At 52.7% G+C, this 25,989-nt stretch overlaps 12 protein-coding genes across 12 annotated transcripts; 5 read left to right on the top strand and 7 right to left on the bottom strand.

Moving 5' to 3' along the window:
• Positions 1–104: 104 nt before the first annotated feature.
• On the bottom strand, positions 105–3,031 carry N7510_009234 (COPII subunit SEC24; the record flags this gene model as incomplete). Its single annotated transcript, XM_056981159.1, has 4 exons — positions 105–116; positions 177–746; positions 798–2,444; positions 2,498–3,031. 4 exons carry the CDS (start codon positions 3,029–3,031, stop codon positions 105–107), a joined length of 2,763 nt encoding a protein of 920 aa, XP_056831368.1.
• An 854-nt stretch (positions 3,032–3,885) lies between these two features.
• On the top strand, positions 3,886–6,279 carry N7510_009233 (kinesin family protein; the record flags this gene model as incomplete). The annotated part of the gene is made up of 2 exons (XM_056981158.1): positions 3,886–4,638; positions 4,702–6,279. The coding sequence occupies 2 exons, from the start codon at positions 3,886–3,888 to the stop codon at positions 6,277–6,279; spliced, it is 2,331 nt and encodes a 776-aa protein (XP_056831367.1).
• A 286-nt stretch (positions 6,280–6,565) lies between these two features.
• N7510_009232 (putative MFS monocarboxylate transporter (Mct)) lies at positions 6,566–8,102 on the bottom strand (the record flags this gene model as incomplete). The annotated part of the gene is made up of 2 exons (XM_056981157.1): positions 6,566–7,737; positions 7,787–8,102. 2 exons carry the CDS (start codon positions 8,100–8,102, stop codon positions 6,566–6,568), a joined length of 1,488 nt encoding a protein of 495 aa, XP_056831366.1.
• Positions 8,103–9,620: 1,518 nt separating this feature from the next.
• Positions 9,621–10,340, top strand: N7510_009231 (uncharacterized protein; the record flags this gene model as incomplete). Its single annotated transcript, XM_056981156.1, has 1 exon — positions 9,621–10,340. The coding sequence occupies one exon, from the start codon at positions 9,621–9,623 to the stop codon at positions 10,338–10,340; it is 720 nt and encodes a 239-aa protein (XP_056831365.1).
• Positions 10,341–10,731: 391 nt separating this feature from the next.
• Positions 10,732–12,215, bottom strand: N7510_009230 (AIM24 family protein; the record flags this gene model as incomplete). The annotated part of the gene is made up of 7 exons (XM_056981155.1): positions 10,732–11,019; positions 11,084–11,303; positions 11,357–11,475; positions 11,527–11,697; positions 11,750–11,821; positions 11,873–11,991; positions 12,047–12,215. The coding sequence occupies 7 exons, from the start codon at positions 12,213–12,215 to the stop codon at positions 10,732–10,734; spliced, it is 1,158 nt and encodes a 385-aa protein (XP_056831364.1).
• Positions 12,216–12,591: 376 nt separating this feature from the next.
• atm1 (ATP-binding cassette Fe/S cluster precursor transporter ATM1) lies at positions 12,592–14,977 on the top strand (the record flags this gene model as incomplete). The annotated part of the gene is made up of 6 exons (XM_056981154.1): positions 12,592–12,963; positions 13,019–13,078; positions 13,141–13,255; positions 13,303–14,618; positions 14,670–14,886; positions 14,937–14,977. 6 exons carry the CDS (start codon positions 12,592–12,594, stop codon positions 14,975–14,977), a joined length of 2,121 nt encoding a protein of 706 aa, XP_056831363.1.
• Positions 14,978–15,556: 579 nt separating this feature from the next.
• On the top strand, positions 15,557–15,855 carry N7510_009228 (uncharacterized protein; the record flags this gene model as incomplete). The annotated part of the gene is made up of 2 exons (XM_056981153.1): positions 15,557–15,584; positions 15,650–15,855. 2 exons carry the CDS (start codon positions 15,557–15,559, stop codon positions 15,853–15,855), a joined length of 234 nt encoding a protein of 77 aa, XP_056831362.1.
• A 717-nt stretch (positions 15,856–16,572) lies between these two features.
• Positions 16,573–19,816, bottom strand: N7510_009227 (VAC14 family protein; the record flags this gene model as incomplete). The annotated part of the gene is made up of 9 exons (XM_056981152.1): positions 16,573–17,192; positions 17,245–17,324; positions 17,374–17,492; positions 17,542–17,649; positions 17,700–18,493; positions 18,543–19,230; positions 19,281–19,451; positions 19,528–19,690; positions 19,749–19,816. 9 exons carry the CDS (start codon positions 19,814–19,816, stop codon positions 16,573–16,575), a joined length of 2,811 nt encoding a protein of 936 aa, XP_056831361.1.
• Positions 19,817–20,131: 315 nt separating this feature from the next.
• N7510_009226 (Arylsulphatase) lies at positions 20,132–20,389 on the bottom strand (the record flags this gene model as incomplete). Its single annotated transcript, XM_056981151.1, has 1 exon — positions 20,132–20,389. One exon carries the CDS (start codon positions 20,387–20,389, stop codon positions 20,132–20,134), a length of 258 nt encoding a protein of 85 aa, XP_056831360.1.
• A 381-nt stretch (positions 20,390–20,770) lies between these two features.
• Positions 20,771–23,481, bottom strand: N7510_009225 (DNA-dependent ATPase RAD54; the record flags this gene model as incomplete). Its single annotated transcript, XM_056981150.1, has 5 exons — positions 20,771–22,317; positions 22,366–22,489; positions 22,535–23,291; positions 23,337–23,397; positions 23,451–23,481. The coding sequence occupies 5 exons, from the start codon at positions 23,479–23,481 to the stop codon at positions 20,771–20,773; spliced, it is 2,520 nt and encodes an 839-aa protein (XP_056831359.1).
• Positions 23,482–23,533: 52 nt separating this feature from the next.
• On the top strand, positions 23,534–24,497 carry N7510_009224 (uncharacterized protein; the record flags this gene model as incomplete). The annotated part of the gene is made up of 3 exons (XM_056981149.1): positions 23,534–23,696; positions 23,750–24,089; positions 24,146–24,497. 3 exons carry the CDS (start codon positions 23,534–23,536, stop codon positions 24,495–24,497), a joined length of 855 nt encoding a protein of 284 aa, XP_056831358.1.
• Positions 24,498–25,031: 534 nt separating this feature from the next.
• On the bottom strand, positions 25,032–25,343 carry N7510_009223 (uncharacterized protein; the record flags this gene model as incomplete). Its single annotated transcript, XM_056981148.1, has 1 exon — positions 25,032–25,343. The coding sequence occupies one exon, from the start codon at positions 25,341–25,343 to the stop codon at positions 25,032–25,034; it is 312 nt and encodes a 103-aa protein (XP_056831357.1).
• Positions 25,344–25,989: the final 646 nt, after the last annotated feature.

Below are 25,989 nucleotides of genomic sequence, written 5' to 3'. Positions count from 1 at the left end.
ACTAAATACGACAGGATCGCCAAACGGAAACGCATTATATTCTTTGACATCGCTCTACCCAGGTCCGTAGTGGTACAAGGGAGATCCTCCCCAAATGGCCAGAATTACTGCACAACCTACAAATTACATGGTTAGCTCCGAGAACTTCGAAAGGATCCAGGACGAAGGGACCGTACCTTTTCCCGCAGACTTCCCATCCACTGTGCGAGACTCATGCCTTGGTCGGCGCGGTCCTCTACCAGCATCGACTGTGCCCACAGGCGCAGGGCTGGCTCGCCGTCCTCGCGCACCACGTACAAGTGCGGCACAATTATGCTGCCCACGCCCTTGGACCGGTGGTCGGCACTCTTCTCGAGCACGGCCCGGACGCGCTGGTTGAACTCGTTGTCAATGTCCGGTAGCGTCTGCTTGCCCACCCGCAGCTGCGACTTGTCGGCCACGCCGAACACGTCCGTGATGAGTTGCGGCACGGAGTCGCGGCCAACCCACAGGAACTGGGTTTGGCCGTCATCAATGAGGTACAACCCGTAAGGCGCCAGGCGCTCTGACGACAGGTTGATGGCTGGGGGCAAGATGATCTCGCCCGTCTGCTCGTCCGGCAGACCCGCGTTGTCGGGCATGTCATGCAGCGAGTACATCTTTGGGTACATGTACTGAATGAGGAGCGGGAGAGGCAGGGTTGACAGCAGGCAGAGCGCCGCCGACCGCATATCCGTGGGGATCTGGGCCGATTTCCGTAGACCAAGCTATCGAGACTCTATTAGCATCAGTAGATCAGAGGAGAAACAAAGACTTACATTCTTGATCAAGGCGAGGAAAAGGACAGGCAATCCTCGAAGGTTGGCCGGGAACTGGAGGCCACCACCGCTAACGCTGCCCCCGGCAAGTTCCTTACGGTAGGTCTGCAAGAGCTCCACGACCTTGGTCTGTAGAGCTTCACGAGCTGGCTCGAGACCGCTGCTCAGGACCCGCTCAATGGCCCTGTGGCTGAAGAACGTGGTGATCGCCTGCTGGTCTGCCGACGCATAGATGTCTGCCAGGTTCTGGGTGGTAGGAAGGGCCAAAGTGAGCACACGGATGCGACGCTCGCCATTGCAGGTGGTGTGAAGGACGGCCGCCTGCATGCATACCACAGGTTTTGTCACGGTCTCATCAATGGACACCTCAACCACGTATGCCTGGTCGCGAGGGAAGGCAGGGAACGCACACAGATCTGAGCTCCGGTTGAAGAAGTTGCCGTAGAACGTGCTCATGCGCAGACCTGTGGTGGCACGCACGCGGAGAACGGCCTCCAGGCCGATCTCCGAAGACAAATACTCAGAGAACTCGCGTGCAAACTTGATCGCATCCTCGCTTCGACCGGCATTCCAACCCGGGTAGAAGTAGGTCTGTCCACCAGTGTAGCGGGGAAGATTACTCAAAGACGCCACATCCTGGTACTGAGACGAGAAAAGGAACATATCCACTGAGACCTGTGCCTTGGAGCATTCCACGGCGAAGCTCTTGTAGAACGAGTTGCCCGTTTGGAGGAGGCTGGACTCCTTGCTCGTACCTAGGACCTTCTTGTCCTCGCGCATGGTCAGCGCACCGTGGCCCACATTCGGCAGCGAGGCGCTCAGAACTGTCATCTTTCCACCCACGGGAGAGATCAACTTGTAACCGGCCCGCAAAGCGGATCCCATCGCGCAGCTGAGGTTTGCGGTGTTCTGGAACATCTCCTGCAGCTTGTCCAGGAAAGACTCAATGTTCTCCCGGCATTCGCTCAGGGTCACCAAGAGATCGCCAGGAATGGGCAGGAAAGGCTCTTCCAGGTCGCTGACAACGAGCATCCGAGGCTCCGAAGCCTCTGAGCCATCTCGTGGAATGCTGAAGTAGTGCAGGCTTGAATCCACAGCCATGAATCCCAATCGGGTCCGTCTGTCGGCGTTGGGAATGCGGTCCAGGCTCTCCTTGATGCATCGTGCACTGGTGGCCAAGAGACCGCTAGTCACGGAGGCGTGGCTCACATCGATCAAGAAGAGGTAGACGAGTGGCTGAGGCGGGCGAACCATATACTCCTGCGGCGCAACGAATTCTACCAAGCTGTGGTTCAGGTCTGCGCGCAGTGACCGATCGGCAGGCTTCTGGAGCGTAGAATCCCAGTCGAAGGCCTGGGGCACATCATTGGTCAAATTGCACATATTACAACGCCAGCGGTGGCCATGGTCGAGGAAGGTGACAAATGGGTTGATGTAAGAACGGCAGCGTCGACACCGAGAGATCACTTGGTCTGTGATGACCGGAACGTTGTCTTCGGAGTCGTGCAGGGCTCCGTATGGCTGGATCACGAGAGCAAAAGGCAGCTTCGACTTCTTCAACAGATTATGGGTCGTCGGCACGACATTCAGCGTGGACCGCATATACTTTGTGGGGCAATTGGCATCAGGGGAAGGGTAAACGCTCGTCTGTCACAGGGTCAGTATCCGATTTTTGGAGGGGGGATGGTCGAAGCACGTACTCCGGGCGGCAAAGTGATTGGAGGTGGAGGATAATCCAGCTCGGCCACATTGAACGGTTGCGAGAGGAGGTCTGTCGGGTACAGCTGGTTGAGCTGGACAGGACGCGCAGCCTGGGGGGCTGGCTGCTGCTGCTGCGGGGCCATCTGATGGGCATCACCCATGCCCATGGCACCGAACTGCTGTGTCATCTGCTGCATACCGGGGGCTGCTGGCGGAGCATATCCCGCCGCCGCAGGCTGCATCTGGCTCGGGGCTGCACCATACATGGGCTGTTGTTGGTATCCCTCAGCGGGCGGTTGTTGGGGATATTGCCCATAGTCACCCCCAGCTGTGGGCTGCCCACCGAGCGCAGCATTGGCACCGGCGCCAAAGTCGTATGCCTGGCCAGCGTATGCTCTCTTCTTCCGGGCGGCGGCGTGGCCGTGAGCGGCTTGTCCTTGCACGGGAGACTGCTGGTCCTCGGGCGCGGAGGGGCCATGGCCCGGCTGGGCATAGCCCTCCTGGGGAGGATAACCCCCCTGTGGTGCTGCCATGGAGGTTTGTGGTGGGGGTCGAGGACAATTGGGAAGGTGTCGAAGATTGGGGGAGGGGGGGTGGGAGGGGGGCAGGGAGTCACGGAGGTGGGTGAATTAACGTGTGGGCGCGGAGTGACAGCTTCCTATGTAGGGGATAGCACTGTCAGTCAGCCTAGCAGCAAGCCACAAACAGCTGGTGAGGATACCGAAAAGTGACACGCAGAAACGCACAAGCCGGGGAAGACCACGGGGAGGCGGTGATGATGAGTTACGGTGGCCTTTAGCTTGGGCCAATCAGGGGCCTCGCATGTGACTTGCTCGTACTATGTTAGGGACTGGGGTAGAGGAGAGATCGAGAGGATTGTACATGGACTGTCAATCGAAAATAGAGGTGTGTATATATCGATCTTTCTGGACCGAAATACAAGAAGCTTCCATATTTCTATCGGTGTTGCCACCTCATCTGGTTGGGCATTGTTCAACTATATATTTCCCCAACACCAACCAACACACAACAACTCGGCACCATCTATGCAGACATACGGTCCAACAACAAGTACATATTTCAGACCTAGATCCATTTATAATTCTCATCCTACCCAACCCAAAAGCACACCCCAAGAATGTGTGATCCCCCCCTCCCCTCCAAGTCTAGGGCTTCCCCGTTGCCCCGCCAACGACCGACACACACACCTTCAACTCGGCGAACACACGAGCTCCGACACACGTCGACAATTCCCGCGTCTTGCAGCCAACAGGTAGGTTAGGTAGCGATTCAATTCTTCGGGAGGATTTCCTTTATTTCTTTATTTCTTTCCATTCATTCATTCATTCCTTCTTGTTTGTTTCATCTGAATGAAGGAACTGCCACAATGAGTGTCCGAGTCGTTGCGCGTGTTCGACCTCTCCTCAAGTCCGAGCGCGAGCTCGACGTGATTCTTCGCACGGGTGCTACGGCTGGTACTGCCGACTCCAAGTCGCGTCAGTCGACTGGTGACAAGAAGAGTTCCCGCGAAGGCGCTGCATTAGCTGCGTTGAGGGATCGGGATAACCTGGTACGGATTCCAAACCCGAAAAACGAGGGCGAGGAGTATGCTTTCCAGTTCAACGCCGTCTATGACTCGGATGCGTCGCAGCAGGAGCTGTTTGATGCCGAAGGTACATCCTGCATACCCCTGAAAATACACCCGCCGTCTAATCAAAGCTACGGTACAGTTGCACCCACGATCAAGCACTTGTTCAACGGATTCGATGTCACCATCTTCGCATACGGCGTTACTGGGACCGGCAAAACACACACAATGCGCGGTGGGAAAACCCTTGCTGATCGGGGCGTGATTCCCCGGATGCTCAGTGGCATTTACCGCCGCAGTCGGAAGATCGAAAAGGATAGCGACGGAGAGACGAAGGTGCAGGTCTCTTTGAGCTACTATGAGATCTACAACGACAAGGTGTATGATCTGTTTGAACCGCCTGAGAAGCGCACACTGGCGGGACTGCCTCTTCGAGACAACGGCGGCAAGACCGTGGTCGTTGGGTTGACGGAGAAGCCCTGCACGAGCTTGAAGGAGTTCGAGGGGCTCTACGACCAGGCGAACACCAATCGGTCAACCTCTGCAACAAAAGTATGTTTGCTCTGCCCCGGACTTGAAGATCCTAGGACTGCTGCTCACAATTGACTGCTCTAGTTGAACGCACACTCCTCACGATCTCACGCGATCCTCGCAGTCAAGGTTACCGTGTTCTCCCCTGATCAGACTCGGGTCAGCACTGCTTCAGCCATCGATCTGGCCGGCTCAGAAGACAACCGTCGCACTGAAAACGACAAGGAGCGAATGATCGAATCGGCCAGCATCAACAAGAGTCTCTTTGTGTTGGCTCAGTGCGTTGAGGCAATCAACAAGAAGCAGCATCGGATCCCGTACCGCGAATCCAAAATGACTCGGATCCTGTCCCTGGGCCAGAACAATGGGCTGACAGTCATGATCCTCAATCTTGCCTCTGTCCGGTCATACCACCTGGACACGATCAGCTCGCTCAACGTTGCCAGTCGGACAAGGAAGATCGAGGTTCGAGAGGTGGAGAATGACCCAATGTTCAAAGGACCTGCAAGAATGTCAATCCGGCCTTCGATGGCAGCTTCGCGACAGCCTCTGCGCCCACTGACCGCTTCAGTCAACGTGAATATGCCAGCACCTGCTGCAAAAGACCCAACCAAGAAGGATGATGACAAGCCTGTGAAAATGTTCAGTGTCTATTCGGATCGGCCGCAGAAGCCTCATATGACACAACTTCGTAAACCTGATGGGTCGCGGCCCTCCCTTTCTTCTGATGGCCACACTTCTCGCATATTGAAACCTGCCCGTCAGACACTGGCCCCGGTTATGGAGCCTTGGACAAACAACGCGGAATTTTCTGCTGCGAAGATTGAGGAGATGGTTGAGAAGAAAGTGGAAGAAATCTTGGCGGTGCGCGCCGTGAGCGAGCAATCACGGCAGACGCAAGTTCGTGAGCTGAACGAGAAGGTCCAGCGACGACTTGAAATGCTGGAGCAACGTGTCGAGGGCACCGAAGATGCAAGGGCTGAGGGTCTCTCGTATCTACTCATGGCCAAGCAACACCAAGCACGCGGTGAAGACGCCTCTGCACTGAAGATGTACCAGCTGGCACTGCCTCATTTCCCACACAATGAGAAACTGGCGGGCAAGATTGCTGTTTTGAAGGAACGAGTCCAAGGCAAGACACGGGGGTTACAGGTCTTCACTGGCGCTGTTTCCTCTCCTGGCAAAGGCAGATTCGGTAGCATGCTGTCTCTCAAGAAGGAGCCCCCTAGGATGTTTGGAAAGCGCCAGTCGGAGGACTTCGATGCAGATTACGAGGAACACGCTGGTGGCGATGGATTCTCCAGTGATGAAGATGTCTCTCGTCCACGTCACAAAAAGCGCGCCACCGCAAAGTCATTCCCTCGCGGCGAAATTGACTTGGACGCGATGGACTGCGAAGATCCCTCTGTCTCACCTCGCACCATTCATCTGCTATCGATCATCAACTCTCGCGACGTCAGCCAGATCAAGCTGCTGAAAGGTGTCGGCGCCAAAAAGGCCGAGGCCATTGTCGACTGCCTCTGCGAAATGGACCAGAACCCTGATGTCGGCTTTGTCTCTGATCAGCCTCAGTTCCAGGTTAGCACTCTCGCAGAATTGAGCACGCTCAAGGGCGTTGGTCTCAAGACGGTCGAAAATATGCGGAATGGCGTGTTGGTTTGATATTCTTGTTGGTTGGTTGTTGCATTCAGGGCTTGGGCATACAGACTCGGGAAGGCTTGCACTTATTCATTGCACATCACCGTTCAGCGACGGCGCTGGGGCGTTTGGTGTTTTATATACTTTTCAATACGAGGGTTCTTCGTCGATGCTATTATTGTAGTCACACAGAATCAAGGAGAAGATGATTATAGCCCGTCTATTATATTATGTATTCAATATATCCTGTTCTTTCTATTTGACAAAAGCACAAAAACACCAACATAATGCAGCCAATTATCCTCTCAATCTACACTTTATTGAGCTTGAACCCACCCACAACAGTCCTCGCAGCGACAAACAAAATCGCGCCGGCGAACATCACCACACCACAGAAGACCTGCAGATTGGTATAAGATCCATGCAGCACGTTGGGAACGAGCGCACCACCAATGGGCGTACCCGTCAACGCCGCAAAAGAGATAACAGCAAAGAAAGTGCCGTTGCGAACACCCACTTCGCGCATGTCAGAGATCTGAGCGACGACAGCGGGGGCAAGTGACACAAACGCGCCGGAGCTGAAGCCGTACAGGGCGCTGAAGATGATAGCGGGCACGTTGCCGCGCGCGGGCAGCCAGAGCGCCAGCACCAGGATTGCAGAGAGGAAGGTGGTTATGATCATGACGTTGAAGCGGCCGATTTTGTCGGCGACATAGCCCGGGACTGTTCGACCAAAGATACTCGCTGCGTTCAGGATGGGAATCAGGTAGTTGGCCAGTTCCCCCGACATGCCGAACCGCATCGCCTGGGTGATCACAAAGGTGAACGGCAGGAACATCCCCCAGAAGAAACAGAAAGCGCCAGCAACCGTAAGCACGAACCGCAGCTCCGTGAGCGGCTTGAGGAAGTTGAGGAAATGGAACGGCTTGCGGCGATGCTGCAGCCTCGAGCGCAGCGTGAGATTGGAGATACCCAGCAGGGCCAGAATCAAGAATGCGCAGATGCGCATCGTCCATGCGAATCCGACCTTGGGAATCAGTTGGGTGACCATGATGGGGAAGATGACGCCGCCCAGACTCGACCCGGCGGCTGTGACGCCCAGGGCGAAGGCGCGGCGTTTGGCGAACCAGGTGCTGACGGAGTTGACACAGGCGTTGAAGACGGCGCTAGCGCCGAGCGGGCTGCAGATTCCTTGCGAGAGGATGAATTGGTAGTACTCTGTTGAGAGCGAGGCCATCATCAGGCCGAAGACGTGAAGGATTGTGCCCGCTAGCAGGATCCAGCGCGGACCGAAGTTATCGAAAAGTGTTCCGAAGATGGGGCCCTGATGAGTTGTTAGCATGATCGAAGTAGTATCAGAGAAAGAAGTACTTACACCCAGGAACATGACGAACGTCTCTAGTGAGGTGATCCAGGTTACGCTGCTGGTAGACATGTCGCTCAACTGGTGGCTCTCATAGTATGTCTGGAAGACACCAATACCTGAAATGAAATCAGCTCAATCCCTATAAAAGCTCGGCAGTACACTCACAGTTGATCCAGCCAAAACTAACGAACAATCCGCAGAATGCGCCGAGCACAACGAGCCAGGCCGTTGCGCCTCCGTCCGGCGGAGGACCTGGCGCCGGCGTCGCGGGAGTCGACATCGGGGCCACATCTTGCTTTTGAGCCTCAGGATCATTCCGGTCCTTTTGTTCTGATATCTGGGTCTCCTCCGGCTGCGCACCCTTTTCTGGGTCGCTGCTTACATGTGCGCTGAGTGCTGGAGTTGAATTCTCCGATGGGCCTGTATTGGTCGTGGCGCTGTCTATAGACGGCGAAGCGTGCCGTTGCTCGTTTTCCGCCATAGTTTGTACTGATTAAAGGTATTTCCGCGAGGGCTGAAGGCGTCGGTAACTGTCGATACTCAAGTATATCAGAATGGAATTCCACACAGCGCAGACTCGAATTATAAACTGCTATCCCTCACCGACATGGAACACATAGACCCAGACCCAAAAAGCAAAAAACAAACAAGCTTGTGCAAGGTAGGACAAGGGACGATCTGATGCAACTTACGGTAGCAAACGGGCGCGCAGCATCCAACCGTCCACAATCGAACGGGTCCCGAAATTTACTTTCGAGTTTAGGACAGGGCCGGCGGTGGCCTGATATAGAGCGTGAAAGAATGAAGAAAAATATGAGCGAGGAGAGGAGCAAGAGAGTAAGCTAATATTTTTGTACCCCAGCAGTACTTAGGGCTCCACTCTCGCTCTATCGCGCCAGGAAATTTCGCGTCTTCGGAGGGCGAAGTCCGAGCCGAGCAGCGAAAATCCGGGTGTGCTTTCTCCACTTTTTCCCTCGTGCTTCAGCGGAAAGAATTCCTTTGTTTCAAAAAAGCTATTATGAGCGGTCAGCATTATTATTTTCGGCCCATTTTTTGGCGGATGATCGTCCACTATAACAAGAGACTGAACCCGCGCCCTCGGACATAACATATTTAGCCCGAGCGCCATAATCCTGGGGATTCGGTGATTTCCTTAGTGGAAATAAATCCGAGTCCGGGTCCAGCCTTGTGTGCAATTCCCTGGCAGCTGGAGCGGATCCGTAACGATATGGAGACTAAAGCAGGCTACCGGTATTGTGGTTATTCTTCGGCTAACTGCATTTTTCCACCCACCGATGAGGTTTTTGTTTAAGACAGAGTATTGGCAAACGGATATACGTTGGTTCGGAGGGATCTAATTAGGGAATCCTGAGTGGAACTAAATACTTCTAATACCACCCACCACGCACGAGTGCATAATAACGCAGGACAACAACTTGATTTTATTGTCCCTTTCCTAGATAAGGTAGCAAGATTGGCCCATGCGGCTTATCAATCCGATGACGCTAGCCTTGAGATAAGACTGAACGATGTGACAACCCTGGCGCTTAACCCATCTCTCACCTCATCTTTCTCAATCTAACTGGCGGAGCCTAAAATGGCATGATACACTTGGTTTCAAGACATCCAGTCAATAGCCGCTGTTTATTTCTATACATCATCCTTTCATAGTTCACCCCTAGACACGAGGTCGGTTCGGTCCGCCCATGGAGCCTCAGGAATGTATGTATGGGGATTGTTTCATAGTTCGACTGATCTCTCGGCGTTACCAAGGGATCCTATCATCTTCTCACAGCAAAGAATCGGGCGTTAAAGAAGCACTTATTAATAGCCTGGCCAACTTGGGGCACAGTACTGACCTCAGAATAATAATAGGAAGGACTATTTGAAGTGGATATCTATGAAGACATTTGGATATATTTACGATTTACTATCATGTTTACTTGACTCTGCAGAATGCGCTTCTAGATTTTTCCAGTCGAGATATTGCGGACTATAGATGGAGTGTTTAAACTGCGACCTCGAACATAATTATATCCCTTTCATCCGGACCACCATCATCGATGGCAAAACTTCGACAGTCACCTACGAGGGTTGGGCGGGAGGTTTGCCAGCAGTACCGGCAAGGTCGACATCTTCAACTCCTAGATCGACGTCGGTTAAATCAACAACAGCCCGCGGTGAGCCTCCTGCCTTCAAACCATCTTCCTCTATTGCCAGCTACACTCCATCCCCCTACTCATCGACCATACCGCAATCAACTACAATTACAACCATAGCCACCACCACCTTCTTAACCTCAGCGACATCTACCACCACTTCCACCGAGGTTTTATCATTAACAAGCACCCAAACAACGTTACCTTCCCAATCACCACATTCAACACCCCACAGTTATGGTCTCCCAGAGGCCGCAAAAGCAATGATCGGCATCGGCGCCGTCTCAGCTGTGATTCTCGCCGGGTTCCTATCATGGCTATATCTGCGGCACAAAAGGCTCCAAAAAGCAGCCCGCCAGCGGAGAAGCGACCCATTTCCTTGGCTAGCAGGTCTACCAGAAGGCGACGATGACAGGCTTCGAAAGCCTCACGAGCTTCAGGTCCTCTCACCGCGGATCAAGGCAGCGGTAGAGCTTGGGCTCGACGGACAGAAGTATGAATTGCCTGGCTCGAGGACGTGGAAGATCTCGCGACGTCCTGAGGTGGATGGCTTCTTTTAGATCCTGCTCAAATTTTGTATATATGGTTTCATTTCAGGATTGTTTTCCTAGAACAATATGCCAAGTCAAATGCCGTCCGTGTAGGGAGATCATCATATGCACCGGCCCGAACGCTCTCGCCGGGTCACAACAAACGAGCCGAGTAACCCAGCATAGCTGTGGACGTGTGGATGGATCATTTGGTTTCAGACCAGGCCTTTAAATCGGAAACAACCAAGTCTCAGAATGAAACTGAATCGATTTCGGCGGAGAGCCGAGATCTCAAATAAAAGAATACTATACAGTACAGGCCAAGATATGCAAACCGGATATCAAATCCATCCCATCACCAATCAACCAACGCAGCTAGAGATAAACTCCTCCCGTAACAGCCAGTTCCGGATCTATCTATCTAATTCGTACGACCGACCTCTTCAATTTCCACCTTGCCGTCCCTGCGGATCCTCGCTACACTCTGGCTGGTCCCCTTGATTTCCTGGGTTAGATCCTCGACAGAACGTGCTAGCTCCGGTATTGTGTTGACGGCGGCGTCATTGCCCGCTGCTTCAGTAGCGGTGACGGTTACTCCGCGCTGGACGTCGGCGATTTCGTTTGCTTCGCGCGGGGCCAGAACATCCTTCAGACGAGGACCGCGCGTCTGCACTAAGATGGTCGTGGGGCCATCAAATTGCAAGAAGAGCTAGATGGAGATGTCGTATCAGTTAATGCAATCTGAAAGAGAGAAGGGGAAAATAAAGACATACCCTATCGCCCCAGATGGTCATGCGAGACCAGGTCCGAACTTTATGCAGGAAGCGCATCGTGGCCTTCCAAGTGTTTGAATCGGACATGTCCTGGATAAACTTGTTGTTCTGTAGGAGCCTTGGGAGTGTCTTCAGGCCGGGGACCTGGAAGTTCAGAGTGGTGGATTTGAAACGGTAGGGGCGTGGAGGATTAGATGACATTGTGTAGGCGACCACATTGCTGCGTCGGTATGGATTAGCAAAGACCAAAATTTAAGGGAAGATATGGCGCACCTAGGGTGAGCAATGTACTGTTCACCGGCCTTCAGCTCGATCGAATAGAGTTGTCCGTTGCCAACTAGCGCCATCAACCCTCTGCCAGTGACCTCGGAGCTACCCCAATGAGCCAAGCTCTGCACACATTAGCCCATAATCACAGCAAAACATCAAAAAGCCCCACGAACCAGACTGGTATTGATTGTCGGCCTGATAGCTAGAGACCGGCCTGTCCATGCTAACAGGGCTCGTCGCTGGGTAATCATCCAGTCCACAGAGCCATTGACATTCACGACAGCAAAGGAGGTGGTAGGGGATCGAACGGAGACAAGCGCTGTAACGGGACTGGCCGAAGAGATCTGGGGATTGATTAATGAGTTGTCCGTGTTTGAGACCAAGGATCACTCATACCTTCTGGTAGAGGAAGGGTATCCCCACGACGGACCTCCGAAACGGCTCTAGAACGCTCAATGTCGAAACCACCTTGGAACCAAATGTCAGTCTCGTATCCCCACATGCGACCAAGCTACATACATTGTCCGCCTTGCCACTCAAACCGACCAGAGTCCCTCGTCGCGTATACAGGTTCTGCGATGCCGAAAGCGATACAGACAACAGCGAGTATGGGGCGCCGACGACCTCGAACCGCGCATCTATAGGAATGGCATGTCAGTAATTCTTCCATTAATTATGAATGATCGAGGATACCCCGTGACTCCGCAGCACTGGGCGTGTTGGCCAGAGGTAAATAGTCCTTGACGGTGGACGGCTCCTCCGCGGGCGTTGCGCGAATTTGGACGCATCGCGACTGCTGCAAGGTCAGACGAGACACTCGTGCCCGTGACAGAGGCTGGACACCTCTCTGCAGAGCTGACATGGTGGCGGGGGGAGGGGAGCACGGCGAAGGGAGAGAGAGAGCTACTACGTCAAACAACGACGGAAAACCTGCCGGGAAATCGTGGATCCGAGGTCGCCTTCTGCCTGCTCTACAGTCGCCCCTCGTCCATTGCAACACCCTGAGGATCTGCGGTGACCGACGGAGACAATAACAGTGAACTATTTCCTGTTAGATCGCATTACTATTATCTCATTACCCTGCCCGATCACGCCAATCCCTTTCCTCCGACCCAGACGCCCACGATTCCCCCCGCCAAAGCTCTCGGAGACCTGACGCGCGCCGCTCGCTCATTGAGCTTCACCATGTTACCCTGAGCCTGATTAGACCCCTAGTCAAAAATCTTTGATCAGCAACCATGCTGCTCAGGGCAGCACGCTCACCATGCTGGCGCCCGGCCGCACGAATCGCACGTCCGAGCTTCGCCGGCCGGACACAATGGACAAGACTGGGCCACGGGACACAGCAGCTCCGGGTATTCACATCAAATGGTGGCCCTCTACGAAAAGACGTCAAAGACTCAGACTCGCCATCCGCAAAGAGCAGTCGCGCGTCTACATCGCCGGTGTCGCGACTAGCAGCCGCCGAACTGGTCCAGACCTCGAAGGAGGGCGATGGAAAGACAGCGACCAAGAAGACCTTGTTGAATGAATCGGCGATGGGTACGAAAGAGCAGAGGAAAGCCGACTGGGCGATCATGAAGGAAATGGCCAAGTACTTGTGGCCCAAGGTCCGGCATGCTGTCTCGCGAGCTCGTTGAACGAAATACTGATATATTCTGGCAGGGCGACTGGGGTACTAAGCTTCGTGTTGGAACGGCATTGTCGTTGCTGGTTGGAGCCAAGGTCATTTCCTCTGCAAATGGGTTATCTGTGCCATTGGCGCTGACATTTCCGTGTCTCCTCAGGTTCTGAATGTCAACGTTCCTTTCTACTTCAAAAACATCGTGGACTCGATGAATGTGGATTTTGCGTCTCTCGGCGGGACCGCGTATACAGTGGCCGGGTCAATGATCATCGCCTGTGAGAGATCCAATATCGTAGACAAGACACCCAGCTGACGGTGGCAGATGGCGCGACCCGCATTGGAGCAACAATATTCCAGGAGCTGCGAAACGCGGTGTTTGCCAGCGTGGCGCAAAAAGCCATTCGGAAAGTGGCACGCAATGTCTTCGGACATCTCTTGCGACTGGACCTCAACTTCCATCTCTCCCGCCAGACTGGCGGCCTCACCCGAGCCATTGATCGTGGAACCAAGGGTATCAGCTTCTTGCTGACCTCCATGGTCTTCCATGTGGTCCCAACCGCCCTGGAGATCTCTCTTGTGTGCGGCATTCTGACCTACCAATATGGTCTCCAGTTTGCTGCCATCACGGCAACCACCATGGTCGCATATACCGCATTTACCATCACCACCACGGCGTGGCGCACAAAGTTCCGGAGACAGGCCAATGCGGCCGACAATCGTGGAGCCACAGTGGCTGTGGATTCGTTGATCAACTACGAGGCCGTCAAGTACTTTAACAACGAGAAGTTCGAGGTGGCACGTTACGATAAAGCATTGAAAAACTACGAAGACGCATCCATCAAGGTGACCACGTCCCTGGCATTCTTGAACTCGGGCCAGAACATGATCTTTTCCTCTGCGCTGGCCGCAATGATGTATCTGGCTGCCGACGGGGTCGCGACTGGCTCACTGACCGTGGGAGACCTGGTCATGGTCAATCAGCTCGTTTTCCAGCTCTCCGTGCCACTCAACTTTCTGGGCTCTGTATATCGGGAGCTGCGCCAGTCTCTGCTAGATATGGAGACGCTCTTCAATCTGCAAAAGGTCAACGTGACAATCAAGGAACGGCCCAATGCCCAACCCCTGCAACTGAAGCACGGCGGCGCGATCCGCTTTGAGAACGTCACCTTTGGCTATCATCCGGACCGCCCGATCTTGAAGAATGCGACGTTCACCATTCCCGCCGGGAAGAAATTTGCCATTGTCGGCCCTAGCGGCTGCGGCAAATCGACCATCCTGCGCCTACTCTTCCGGTTCTACGACATCCAGTCCGGCCGCATCTTGATTGACGGTCAAGACATTCGGGATGTGAGCCTCGACAGTCTGCGGAAGGCCATTGGCGTGGTTCCACAGGATACGCCGCTGTTTAACGACACCATCGCTCACAACATCCGATACGGGAACATCGAGGCATCCGACGAAGAGGTGCGCCGAGCCGCCGAGCGCGCACGCATCAACCAACTGATCGAGCGCCTGCCCGAGGGCTACGAGACGGCGGTGGGCGAGCGTGGCATGATGATCTCGGGCGGCGAGAAGCAGCGCCTGGCCATTTCGCGGCTGCTGCTGAAGGACCCGCAGCTGCTATTCTTCGATGAAGCGGTAAGGTTTCTTTTTGTCCCCTGCTGCCGAGCCCTCACTTATACTTGATAGACTTCTGCGCTCGACACGTACACGGAGCAGGCGCTTCTTCAGAACATCAACAGCATTCTCAAGGAGAAGAGCCGCACGAGTGTGTTTGTAGCTCATCGGCTGCGCACCATCTACGACAGCGACCAGATCCTCGTGTTGAAGGAAGGGCAGGTTGCGGAGATGGGGTCGCACCGCGAGCTGTTGGAGCTGGATGGGATCTATGCGGAGCTGTGGAATGGTGAGTTCTGGTCTCATCGATGGTTTTTCCAGCTACTAATCAATGCACAGCCCAGGAATTATCACTGACGCAGGATTCCGACGAGACCTAAAGATGTAAACATTGTACTAGTCTAGATCAGCCTATCTGTCGTACTCTAACTCAAACCCGCTAGTGTGCACGTTGTGCCCCACTTCCCCTTTCTCTGCTTCTCCCGCGCTCACTTGTATCTCACTCCACTCACACTCTCGTCAACCTGTCATTTCCACTCGTTAGTTCCTTCTAGGGCCAGTCCCTGCTTCCGCTCTTTGTCCTCTGCCCCTCGCAGCTTCTCGCATTCCCAGTCACACGCGACACCACATTCCTTGCGTTCCAGCCTCTCTCCAGCCTCGTGTTCCCCAGACACACCTCGTGCAGGTCCAATTGACTTGTGCCACGGTACGGCAAAAATCCCCTGGAATTCAGACAAATGCCTCCGGTATTGACCACTGTCTTTGTTGTAGCCCAACCTCGTCTTGAACATTCTCTCCGCTACCGACGACCACGCGGCCCCAGTGTTGTGCGTTCCACAGTTCCTGCAATTGGGAACGATTGTCGCTCCTTCGCTTGGGTGTTCCATATATAGCTTCCATCAGGGACCACCGGCAGAGAATTATTATTATACCAACTTCTGTCATATTCCATCGCAAAAATGGGTCTGATCGATAAACTGCAAGCCAGTATGTCGTCTCCCTTCCTTCCCAACCTGCCCGCGGCCGTGGCTAATTGCTAATCCTCGACCCAGGACTCGAGCTCTACCGCCTCGAGCAGCGCTACACCCGCCGCAAGAACCGCAGCACCTTCACCACAGGCGCGCAGTATGTCGACGGCGAATACGTCTACTCCTCCAACGGTTCAAACTCGCCCACAAGTCCAGCCTCCAAGCACTCGACTGGGAGCTGGCGTCCGTCTGGATCGGGATCGGGATCGGGATCTGGATCGCCGCGGTGATTGATTTATCGGTCTCGTCTTTTTGGCCTTGTTCTCTAGCGATCTATACTATACACCTATACTCTCGACACTTTTGAGCGTCTTCTTGCGCCATTGCGTGAAACCCCTCTTCTCGCCATCTTCGCGACACGTTCCAGCGGAGATCTTTGCACAACTTTTACTCTGCTCTGTCGTCATGTCTCTCTCTCTCTCTCTCTCTCTCTCTCTTGTGTCACTCCGAGTCTTATGAATGGGTTTCTTCCTGGGGAGAACCATGACAGTTGAAAGCTTGAACAATCTCAGACTTTTGACTCTTTGGGAAGAGACCTTATGATGTCTCCTCGATGTCTTGGTGTTTGCACCCACACACTTTTTCATGGTTGTTCCTTGCCCCTAGGGGATGTTGTAACTATCCCCGCTCTACTTCGCTGTTCATATAACCATTAGGTATACTCTTTTGTTCTGTTCCTCTTTAATCCAACCTAACTATACATACTACAATATTCTGAAAATATAGGGTCTGGTTGTAGTTATGTAGTGATAAAAACCACCTGACTTGCTGGGGTATTGTTATTCATGAAATAAGACATGCCTCAACCACCGCAATATTCTCAATCAATGATACATACATACTCCCATTCAAAACAGACCACGCACAGACCGCCAAACAAGGCAACTGGCTTTCCCCTTTTGCCGTGCACTGCCAAGGAAGATAAGCAAGCCCAAAGATCGTTAGCTCTACTTCTTCGACTTCCTCCCACCAATACCCAGCCGGCCTAGATTCGGAAGCCCGGATTTCTGCTTATTTGGGTGCACCAGAAGCGGTGCTCCGGCCACCTTCCCCCCAGTGCCATCAGATGCGCCCCCACGGCCCCCGAGAGGAGATAGTCCTGCATTTCCACCGACGCCGGCAGCGCCCCGCGGTGCATCGGGGAGACCGGCTCGATCGCGAGTGCGAGTATGGTCCGTCGCGGCGGCGGAGAGAGCAGCCGTTAGAGAGGGGTTGTTGAGTGTATCCGTAGCGTCGAGGGGGTGGCGCTGCGCTGCGCGCTGGGCGCGCCGGACACGTTCCTGGACGGACTTGTATTTGTCAAGGAGGTCGACCCACCGGATTGTTTCGTCGCGTCCTTTGAGGCGTGCGCCACTGGAACGGTCGTAAGAAGACGATGAGGAGGAGGACGGCGCGGTCTGCGCCACGCTGCGTGGTCCGCCGTGTAGGAAGCCGATGTTGCTGACACTGTTCAGGCGGTTCTTGAGAGCTGCGAAGGCGGAGCTTTGGGGGAGGAGCATCAGGACGCCGTAGAGGCATTTGTAGAGGTAGGGGTATTTCTCTGGCTCGAGGAGTTGAAGGCGAAGATCTATGGAGAGTGAGTATCAATAGATTAATAAGGGAACCTCAAGATAACATACAGGTGAACACGGGTGATTCCAAGAGCTGGACCAGTTTGTCAATCTGGATCAGCATGTTGACTGTCATTTCGAGTTCGGCGCTGGACGGATGTTAATAAAAGTTGGGGAATATTGACCAAACTTCCTTACAAGACTTGGAGAAGGTTGTAGGCTTGTTCATAGGCCTGGGCAAGAAGACATAGAGAGAAAGTCGAGACAGCATTGTGGCACCAAGACCTGAACAGCGCAACGAAGAACATCTGGCCATCCTAGATAAGTGCATTAGGTTTGTAGTTGCAGTAGGATGAATAGGCGTACTTTGGTATCAAGATTCCTCAATCGTTTCCTCAGATCAGAGAGCTCCGGCGCGGTGATGAGGTTATTGTTCAGATTTTGGACCATGATACTAGCGAACTCGAGATCCTGCTTGAAACATAAGCGATTATATCCTACTTCACACAGGTCCCGAGACTCACCTCCTCCTTTTCGAGACAATCTGCCAGAGTGCGGTAGATACGTTCCGGACTCAGGTTCAAACAGAGCTGCCTGATAATCAAATTCCCGCGCACTTCCAGCAGGTGCCGATCTGTGGAGAATAGCTGCAACAAATTGACCATGAACGAGGTGAAGTAGCTGTCCTCGCTATTTCTCGAGATCTGCGACAGAAGCTGCAAATCCTTGGTCACGACTGCTTCCGCAGGATCGGATAGGGTTTTTAGGAGAGCTGGAAAGGTCCCGTCGTTGAAGGCAACTACTTTTTTTGGCGCTTTGCGATGTAACATGATGAGCCATGAGAGGGCCGCTACGCGGGTGGCTTCGTTCTCGTTCAAGAATTGAAGAGTAAGGGAGCTGACCGCAGCAGCATAGTCCAAATCGGCCGGCTGCACCGATACCGAAACGGCACTCCGCGGTGTCATAGTACCAGGTGCATCTTGCAATGTTGACTGCCTTCTTGAGTCAGGGATTGTCGATTCCGATGGTCTCGACCCAGGTATTGATGCCTTGTCCACACTCTCTTTGCTGGTCGTATTAGATAGGACCCTAGAGGGCATTGTTTGTGTTTCGTCCGTCGTGTCGTCCGATAAAGTAAAAATATACTCAAGGAGGGATTTGTTGACTTTGTTTGCTTCTTGCCGCACTTGATCCGAACCGCTAGACATGGCGGGAAGTACCTGAGTCAAAAGCCGTGGAACAAAAGGAAGGATATCTTCGGGGCTGATATCGAAGAAGGTATCGATCCAACGGAGTGCAGTCAATTGCATCTCCTCCTCTGGGCGAGGTCAACATGGTAACCACGGATAATTGAGAAAAAGACTTACCATACGAAGTATCGACAAAGCCAACAAGTATGTCCAGAATCTTCGGGTAATCGATTTGTACATCTTGCCCTGGAATCCAGTCTCCATCCGCTCGATCCCCTTCGTCATCAGCAAACTCCGACACAGAGTCATCCACGGCGATGTCATCTTTCGCAGCTTCTTCAGTAACGGGAGTTCCAGCCCTTTCGTCAGTCTTGATGCTGGCAGTATCACTTGCTGTCGAGCGTCTATGACTTCGTTCGCTCTTGCGGCTTTCCTCGATCCCTTTCTTCAATCGCGTGATCCTTTTAATTTCGGATAGAAACCGGTCCAAAAGATTTTGCGTGGCAACATTGACATCTTTCGTAGGCCCCCCGAGAAACTTGATCAATCCGTCTAGAAATTCAGGCAAATAGCTTACCAGCTCCAGATCGGGGATGGTGTCCAATAAGGTCAACCACGACACCAGGAAATTTCGTGTGAATGGACCAATAACATGTATGCGATCCTTGAGCAAAGGAATGAACTTTGCAAGGGAGAATGCCGTTGGCAGCTCGGTTTCTTCGACCGTGTCTGGATCCGCTGCCCCCTTCTCGGAAATTTGTAGTACCGACACATACGAGGCCGCCGACTCGGCCACAATATCTTTCACCAACCGGTCAAGGAGTTCTGCACCGTTCTTGACCGAGAGCTCAGAGTCCGACGCAAGCTAGACTGCCTATCAATACCCTCCCACGAAGAATGGCGATAAGCACCCACCTTGGCCAGCGCGTCAAAGATGTTGTTGAAGAACAGCAATACTTCCCCCTTGGCGACCTTGGCAATGTTGTACATGCTCTCGCAAGCATAATACCGGACGCGCGCGTCTTGATCCGAAAAGCAGGCTAGAACAGGCGGCACGATCTCCTTCAGGTACGGCGCGACCCCTTCCTAAGAAAACAGGACCCAGAAAATATCAGCGCACAATGTTCGACACTTGCCAACATTTCTTGTCAGCCACACTCACGGAACCCAGAGCTATGGAGGCCGCGGCCAACCCGATCAAACCGCCGTTTCTCGCGTGGGGCTGATGGACGACGTAGGCATAGTCGTGACAGAGCTGCTCGACAATCTTCTGGATCTTCTCGTGTTCACCTGCGAAGACGGCATCGCGTACGACCTTTTCGAGCCTGGAAAGGGAATGGTTTGATCAGCACCGTGTTTTTCGGACAGGCACCAAGAACGTACTCTAATGCCCCTTGTTTCCTCTTGTCGTAGAGCTTGTCGTTGAGCAGTCGCTGGATTGAAAGATCCATCGCTGCTCACAACACTGGCTATTTGGAGCTCCAGTTAAGCAAGGCCCATGGCGAAGAAGTCGGTGGGGATGCGTTGGCAACGCGGAGAGACCGTGACGTAGTCAGCAAGCTCGGGCCCGCTTTGGGCGGTCTAGACTACCGCGTGTTGATGTCCAGAGGGACAAGACAGCACAGCTACACTCACTATTAATCTAACTTTAGAATCAATCAGCACCATACCTTCTCCGGATTGAAGTCGTCAGTTCTCGGGATAATATATCATTGAAAAATGAGCATGGCGCTTGGCGTATTTAAAAGGATCTACTTCTAATTCGCCTAAGGTCTTGAAATGGTACTTAGAGGAGCAATAGGGGCAACGGTTAGAAACCATAGCAATTTGTGTATGATAGCCTTGTCGAGACAGTCGTAGGCTTTCTGGGCAACAATATCCAGGAAATACTGTCCCTCATAGCTGACTGAGGCTGCGCCATTCCGAAACATGCTGCTATTGTAGTACTCGTAAGGGTAAGGGTACACTAGGAAGTCGCTACCCGTGAAAGTTCCAGGAGAGTTTCCGTTCCGCTCAAAATACATCGATCATGATCCCCACTTCTTTCATTGTTAGCGAGTTTGGAGGGAGTGAGAACCGGCAAAGCTGAATCTCTCGGCAGCTCTCGGTAGAGATACCGACTGCCGAAAGGCTATTATGCATTGCCCGCCTTGGCTATACTTCGGAGAGATCATGGTCAATGCATCTGTTGGTCCAGACGAATACAATAGAACTAGTCGGAAGCGGAGAACTCTGATCTACTAGTGCTTCGCCATGAAGTTGATACTATGTAGAAGTCAAAATACCAATGGCATTCACTTTTTCCATGGGAGCTCAGGGTACCGAAGTAGAAAGAATGTAATTATTATGCATTTTATTGCAAGCACTGTGTCTAGGTACATATAGTTATCAGTTGTCGGATGTAGCTAATGGCTGATATACTGGAATACCGCCGAGACATCCCTCTCGCTCACCTCCTGCCGCAGCAGCAGATCCTGGATCTTGCCCAGTGGCCCCTTCTCGCCGTCGTTGACAAAATGATTCCAAGAGCTAGTATCCCCGTACAGCATGGCCGGGGCCTTGATGAACTGGGTCCCGTCCGGCTTGCACCGCTTGCACTTGAAGGTATCGTGAGTGTCGCTGCAAGTCTCGGGCTTGAACTGAAACAGCTCCCGCAGGGATTCCAGAGAGAAATGACGCTCGACATCTTCTGCCGAGTCAACCACACATGATGAAAGTGATTGCTTGTGTGACTGGCGCTGGAAGATCTTCTCCTCGATTGAGCCCGTCGCGATGAATCGATAGACGAAGCAGTCCTTCTTTTGTCCGTCCCGCCAAACTCGGGCCAGTGCTTGCTGGTCGGCTGCCGGGTTCCAGTCGGGATCGAACAGTACCAGACGATTGGCGCCGATAAGATTCAGACCACATCCACCGGCCTTGCTGCTCAGAAGAAAGACAAACTCGGGGCCGTCTGGGTCGTTGAATTTATCGACCAGCTTCGTCCGTTTCTTGATGTTCATGGTGCCATCGAGTCGCAGGCAGCCATATGCGCGCGACCGGCAGAGTTTCTCGAATAGATCCAGGGTTTGTGTATAGTTGCTGATGAGCACGATCTTGTCGTTGGTATCTTGACGGATACGTGCTAGCATGCGGTCAAGCACCATCATCTTTCCGGAATACCAACTCTTGATGTCTCGATCGCGACCTCGAGTCTCGGGAGGAGCGTAATCCTCTGGGTACGCGTCCTCGCATCCCGGAAGGTCGGTTGTCAGGTTGAGAAGATCAGGATGATTGCAGAGCTTCTTCAGAATGCCAATGGCTTTCAGAGGCTGACTGCCCTTGCCTCGCAGCAGGCTCTTGATGTCCGGACTCTTGATGAAATGGTTGTATAGATCGAGCTGAAACTTGGACATATTGCAAAACACGACATGCTCGTATTTGACCGGCAAGTATTTCGATAGGAGCTCGTTCGTGCGGCGGATAATGAACTTGTTAACAATACCAGAGAGTTCAAGCAAACGTTCGTCGCCCTTTTTCCGGTCCTCTTCGGTCCCTGCGGCATCCCGTCCCCGAAGAATGGGTAGTTCGAACTTCTTGCGGAATTCGTTCTGAGACCCCAGCAGATCCGGGTTGGCAAAGTTAAGCAGAGCAAAATACTCCGAGAGATCGTTTTGGATTGGCGTTCCAGACAAAATGACTCGGCGACTGACATTCAAGCTGTTCAAAGCAGTCCATGTCAAGCTTTCCTTATTTTTAAGCCGGTGGCCTTCGTCGCATAGAAGCAATCCAATCTGCGTATCCTTGAGTGTCTCCACATACATGCGCAGCGTCTCGTAGGACACGATGAGCACCGGTCTGACAATGCTGCGTCCTGAAGCAATCGCCCATTGCTTGAGCTGGGATATGAGCTCTGTTTTAGAGGCCTTTCCATCAATTGCAAATGGAATCGTGGCATCCTTTCCTAACCATTTTACTGGTTCAGGTTAGCGACATCTCCAAGCAGACACATCCTGCTACTTACCCAGTTCATTGGCCCAGTTCCCGACCAGACTGGACGGACACGCAATTACACATTTCTGGATAGTTGTTTTCCCAGCCTCAGGCGATTGTTTCAGCAAGGTCCACATTAACGAGATACATTGAAGCTGCTGTAGTCAGTATTGGCGGAATAGATTGGACGTAAATCATACCGTTTTGCCGAGACCCATGCCGTCCGCCATGATGCAGCCGTGTGCGTTCGCGTCAATCAGCCCCGTAGTACATCGGTAAAGAAACTTAACTCCCTCGATCTGATGTGGCCGCAGAACCTTGGCCAATCGTGGGTCGATCACAACAGGGACTTTAGGCCGGTCTTCCACCTTCTTCTTCAATCCAAGAATATCTGCCAAACTCTTGTGCATCAACGGTTCATCCAATTTCGGTCGACCATCTTCCTCTGGAGCCGCCCCCGAACCCTGTACCTGCGACGATGAAGTCACATCATCGACAGTCGGATCATACAGGACGATCGCAAATTCTCCACTCGGGTCATGAAGCGGCTTGACGACAAATGTCGCACCCTGGCGCATGCCTAGTGTTGGTGCGGCTCGACCGGCATTGTAGTCGTCCGTGGTCTTGTTAATCAATGGGATGCAGAATCTCTGCCTAAAGGCCGCATCTTTATCCTTCGGTTTAAACACGGGGAATTTATTCACATCGCGAGTTGCCAGAGCCAGTCGGTCCTCATTCGTATACGGCTTCTCCGCTCCATCGTCCTCCGTGCCTCCATCAGCGCCCGCATAGTTTACCTTGCGCCTTTTACGGGCTGGCTTCTCCGATGTTCGACTATATGTCGCCGAACCGGGGCACTTGAAGGGCTTCGCAAGTCGGTCGAGGGTGTTCAGTGACTTGCTGGGCTGCAACGGCGCGCGGACGTCGCCGTTGGCCGCGGCTGGTCGAGGTCGATACCTAGAGGGTCAGAGGAATCCAAATCAATAAACGGAAACCACTCACATGGACCGTGACAGATCAACCAAACTGGGGTGGTTCCAAGATGATGAAGGGATGTTGTGGACTATCAGACGCGTGTTTGCGCGGAAGGCGGCAACACCAAAGTGTCACGCCGACACGTGACCCTTGATCGGCCCTGGAGGGGCATCTGAGAGATCCCCGCTATTTAATAATTCTCTCTCTCTTCACTCATTATTAACATGTCGTCCGACTTCTGGGCGGGATATATCAGCGGTGCCCTTGGCATTGTCATTGGCAATCCGCTCGATGTGATCAAGGTCCGACTGCAGGCCGGCAATGTAGATGGCTCATCTTCTCAGTCACAGTTAACCCGTTTTGAGAAAGCCAGCTCTCTTGTTCGGGGTGCGTCTTGTATAACTTATATATCATTGAAGGGTGATTGACTGTGGTTCTAGGTGCTGCTGCCCCGATCCTTGGCTATGGAGCTCTCAATGCTCTTCTCTTCGTGGCCTACAACAGGTCCTTGGTTGCAATGGATAGCTCAGTGACCGACCCCACCAATCCAGTAGGTGTCCCATTATACAAAATATGGATTGCCGGCGCCGTGGGTGGCCTGGCCAGCTGGACTGTCTCGTCTCCAACCGAGTTCATCAAGTGCCGAGCGCAGTTGGACTCTCGCCCAGAGGTATCTTCATGGAAGGTCGCCAAGGATATTTACCGCACGCGTGGCTGGAGGGGGCTTTACTATGCTGGTGGCATTACTAGTGCGAGAGACTCAATTGGTTACGGATTCTAGTATGCAAACGTACCTGTCCATGCACCAAATGCTTCGGCTGTCTAACGGAACATAGCTTTTGGTCTTACGAACTTTGCAAGCGGCTCATGACATCCGAAGATGACGGCACACATCAGGCCGCTTTGAAGGTTCTTCTCTGTGGAGGCATTGCAGGTGTTGTCACTTGGGGTTCAGTGTTTCCTTTGGATATGGTCAAGACTCGTCTGCAGGCACAGACGATCAACCACTCCCCCACGGGAACAGCCACTGAAGGGCAATCTCTGCTGCAATCACAGCACCGGACAATGAGTACGATGCAGATTGCCCGGGAAACTTACCGCACGGAAGGTGTGGCTGCTTTTTATCGCGGTCTGGGAGTTTGCAGTATTAGAGCGTTTATCGTGAATGCCGTCCAGGTTGGTCTTTAGCTCCTACTCGCTACATTTGGTGCTGATTATTGTTCGATATAGTGGGCGGCATATGAGTGGTTGATGAAGAATTTCAGCGATCATTCGCGGAGCGCATCACAATTGTCTGACAAGAGTATATAGTTTGTGTATAGCGTCTCCATAGATCAATAGATGGAAAGTAGGAGAACGTAGTAGTTTGCCCCATGCGTTAAATGCCGCCAGCAACAACTTTGCCAGCTTGTAAGGATTGTACAATATTCGAGACCGGCCATCCAGTCTGAACTCCCCAATCTTGCACTCCCTGGATCACTTCGGAAACTTGGTTCTGGTCTCGAAGCCAGCCACCACAAAAGGCTATCGGTCCAAAGGCGTTGATCCACACTGCTTGAGACTCACTTGACAAAGCTAACGCACATATTTCGGATGTCCGATTCTCAAGGTCTCTAGTCAACCCCGAGAGATGTTGAATGTTTTCCATCGTGTTGTTTTGTGGCCGTGGTCTTGCTAAGAGCAAAACTATCATCGCCGTTTGATAGTACTGCCAGGCCGCGACTAATCCAAAGTCAGAAAAACCAAATACATGGGAGTATACGTACCATGCCAAGGATACAAAGTTCCTATGAACGGAAAGGCCCTTCCCATTTTATCCGGCAGCTTTACTATAATCGGTGCAAATGAAGTCGGCAGACGATCCTTCCAGGTGTCAAGATCCTGTTTGAGCGAGTTCCACCTTGACAGCTCTAGAGGGTCCGCATCATTTCCAAAACATTGGTTGATGACTTGTCCCAGAAGCACCGTCACGTAATTAGCAAAGTCATCATCGTTCTCAAGTTTTGGGGAGTGTTCATCCAGAAGTTCGATCATGAGCCTTCGCCTTTCGATCAAGGCAACTGTTATATCTTCTCTAAGATAGTTCCAGAATGCAGCACGGACTAAACCCGATTCCAATTTGATGGGATGGCTGGATAAGATGGAATAACAGCCCTCTAAGTGGCTCTGGGAGCTGAGGTTTACTAGGTCTTGATTAGCATTTTGAGAAAGGAAAAGAAGAGATAAAATTGGGCTCACGAGATATAATCTCATACGAGCGTAGTAGACAAATGGCTGCTAGGACTTCGCCATTTGAGACTACAGCCTCGATATTTTTTGTTATTTGAAGGAGAATTCGCACGCTTTCGAGGTGATAGAATTCCGCTTTATCCATATGCTCCGCGCGGCCAGATTTATGTAAGCTCACTGCTGAGAATGCCAAGATGGCACTCAAGAGGAGTGGGCTATGTCGAGCTCTCACGGGCACAATATCCATAAAGTGTCGATGGCGGTCATTCAAATCGTACCACGAAGCGAGACTAGTGGTGTAATGGCGGAATAATCGGAATACCTCGATATCATGCAGTGCTATTTCCGGGTTCTCTGTTGAAACAAACGGGGGCTGTAGTGGAAGTGTTGGGTTATTTTGTGGCAAGACAGGTGCTGTAGAGTCAGGCCACTCGCATCTGCGGTTAGCTTT

Source organism: Penicillium lagena (assembly GCF_028827675.1).
Source record: "Penicillium lagena strain IBT 129212 chromosome Unknown utg000006l_segment0_segment0, whole genome shotgun sequence".
NCBI classification, from domain to species: domain Eukaryota; kingdom Fungi; phylum Ascomycota; class Eurotiomycetes; order Eurotiales; family Aspergillaceae; genus Penicillium; species Penicillium lagena.
This window is presented reverse-complemented; position numbering and strand designations above follow the sequence as displayed.